We start from the raw sequence: 2,500 nt of genomic DNA on the forward strand, positions 1-2,500 counted from the left end.
ATTTAATAACTGCTTATACCTGTCTTTAAGCCTGTGCTTTGCGGTTTCATAAAAATCTTCCAAATCTGCATTGAGAGAAAATTAAATTTAGAATTATGTCAAAATAGACAAGTCAGAACATCCAAATCTTCTAGAAAACAACAACAACAAAAAAAACATGGACAATGAAGTTTAAAAAGCCTTACCTTGAGTACTACTCTCACAGACTGGTGTTCTTTTGGGAGACTGTGAGTGATTATATGTGTTAGTAACAGATTCTGTTGGAAGTGCAACCCACTGGACACCCTTTGTTGCATCTAAGGTGCTCTCACTTCCTCCCTTGTCGTATCTGCACATCTTTCCTTTGTTAGTTGGATAATCATTTTCCATAATTCTATCTAGGTGTTCTACTGTTTCCATCTTGCTTTGACTTGGACCTTCTGAGAGTTCCAGAGGATCTGAAGAATCTATAGGTGGAGGTGAATCACAGGATAACTCTTCATCCTCTGAAGGAAAACAAACTACTGAGGTCTGACTGAGATTCCACCTGGACTTAAGTTTTGATGTGGTGCTACATGATGGACCTGGATCAACACAAGAACCCTTCCCAATATAACTCAGAGGATCAGGCTGATCTGCAGTAGTGCTTGAAATCTGCTGGTTCATGTTACATGATCCTTCTGCTGGATCTGTTAAGGGACATGGACCTTTGAGAACTATGTCTTTTGACACAGATCCTTTGGCAGCTGTGTTTTGCACAATAGCACATTTATCCATCTGGTCTGACAACTTTATGGTAAAGGAAAATGACTGTGCATCTGTGACACTTGTACCTGACCATGTAACAACAACTGGGATCTGGTTCCCTTGTGAAGATGGTGTGCCCAGGGCTACTGAGGCTGTGTGAGAGCTATAAGGAGTTTCTGAGCTTTGAGATGTCACAGGATTGGGTGGAATCTGCACATCTAGTGGTGGTTCATCTAGTGGTGGTTTGTTTAGTAGTGGTTTGTTTAGTAGTGGTTTGTTTAGTAGTGGTTGGTTTAGTAGTGGTTTGTTTAGTAGTGGTTTGTTTAGTAGTGGTTTGTTTAGTAGTGGTTCATCAAGTGGTGGTTCATCTAGTGGTGGTTCATCTAGTGGTGGTTCATCTAGTGGTGGTTCATCTAGTGGTGGTTCATCTAGTGGTGGTTCATCTAGTGGTGGTTCATCTAGTGGTGGTCTATCTAGAGGTGGATCATCTAGTGGTGTTACATCTAGCGGTGGTATATACAGTGGTGATAAATCTAGCGGTAGTACTGGCTCTACAGAAGAATCTACTAGACTGAATTGTTCAATTGTGTCAGTAGAGTTACTATTTACTAGTTCCTGAAATGAAAATGCACAAGCAGAATCTACGACTCCTGAGGATGATTCATCACGTTTCTTCTCTTGATTTTGTTGCAGCTGAGTGGGTGGTAAGAACGTCTTTGAGTATGTTGTACTACTCCAACTACTTGAGGGCCTTCCATTCCCAGTATCTGGAAAAAGAAAAGAAAAGAAAAGAAACGAAGAGACAAGAAAAGAAAAGAAGAGAAAAGAAGAGAAAAGAAGAGAAAAGAAGAGAAAAGAAAGGAAGAGAAAAGAAGAGAAAAGAAGAGAAAAGAAGAGAAAAGAAGAGAAAAGAAAAGAAAAGAAAAGAAAAGAAAAGAAAAGAAAAGAAAAGAAAAAGAGAGAGAGAGAGAGAGAGAGAGAGAGAGAGAGAGAGAGAGAGAGAGAGAGAGAGAGAGAGAGAGAGAGAGAGAGAGAGAGAGAGAAAATGATGCACAATAGGGAGGCACAGATATTATAATATATGTGGAACTGCACACTTTATAAGGCAGTTCACAAAAACAATTATCATTATATTGCAAGTTTGGTCATATTAATAAATTATATTGATACTGGAAAAAAAAAAAAAAAAAAAACATTCACTGGCTTCATGTACTTACTATTCTTCACTTGCTGGATGATTCCCTTCTTTTGTAGTGTCTTTAGGGAAGCTCTTTTTAAGATCATGTAGGTTCTTTTGCTACCTTCTTTGGTCTTCACCACCTGTCGCCTTACAGGTCCTGAATCTGTCATTGGGAGGAAAAACTGCCAAGACTGGTGTAGGATAAGAGCACACATATTTTACTATGCACGCATGATGCATGTACGAACACACACACACACGCACACACACGCGCACACACACGCGAACACACACACGAACACACACACAAACACGAACACACACACACAAACACACGAACACACACACACACACACACACACACACACACACACACACACACACACACAAAAAGAGTCGGTGTTGCATGATTTCATAAAAATATACTTCACATGATACAATGATCAAAAGTTAGAATAAAAAATAAAAGCAGTATCATATAGAAATAGACAAATAAACAACTTACAAGTCCGCTGCATTGTTCTTTCTTCTGAAGGCTTTTGTTTTTCACAGCCCTCACTCTCACTACTGTTACTATACATGAGACTGCCTGGA

General features: G+C 39.4%; 1 protein-coding gene across 1 annotated transcript in view; it reads right to left on the bottom strand.

Moving 5' to 3' along the window:
* LOC125044032 (cell surface glycoprotein 1-like) overlaps nucleotides 1-2,500 on the bottom strand; it is a 13,693-nt gene that overhangs the window by 882 nt on the left and 10,311 nt on the right. The window contains exons 6-9 of the mRNA XM_047640475.1: nucleotides 2,412-2,495; nucleotides 1,944-2,069; nucleotides 186-1,493; nucleotides 1-65 (exon numbers count right to left, since the gene is read on the bottom strand). The exon at nucleotides 1-65 is cut by the window's left edge and continues 882 nt beyond it. Of these exons, the coding sequence (XP_047496431.1) occupies nucleotides 1-65; nucleotides 186-1,493; nucleotides 1,944-2,069; nucleotides 2,412-2,495 (1,583 nt within the window). The remainder of the gene's footprint in view (nucleotides 66-185; nucleotides 1,494-1,943; nucleotides 2,070-2,411; nucleotides 2,496-2,500) is intronic.

This window comes from Penaeus chinensis, chromosome 35 (genome assembly GCF_019202785.1).
Source record: "Penaeus chinensis breed Huanghai No. 1 chromosome 35, ASM1920278v2, whole genome shotgun sequence".
NCBI lineage: Eukaryota > Metazoa > Arthropoda > Malacostraca > Decapoda > Penaeidae > Penaeus > Penaeus chinensis.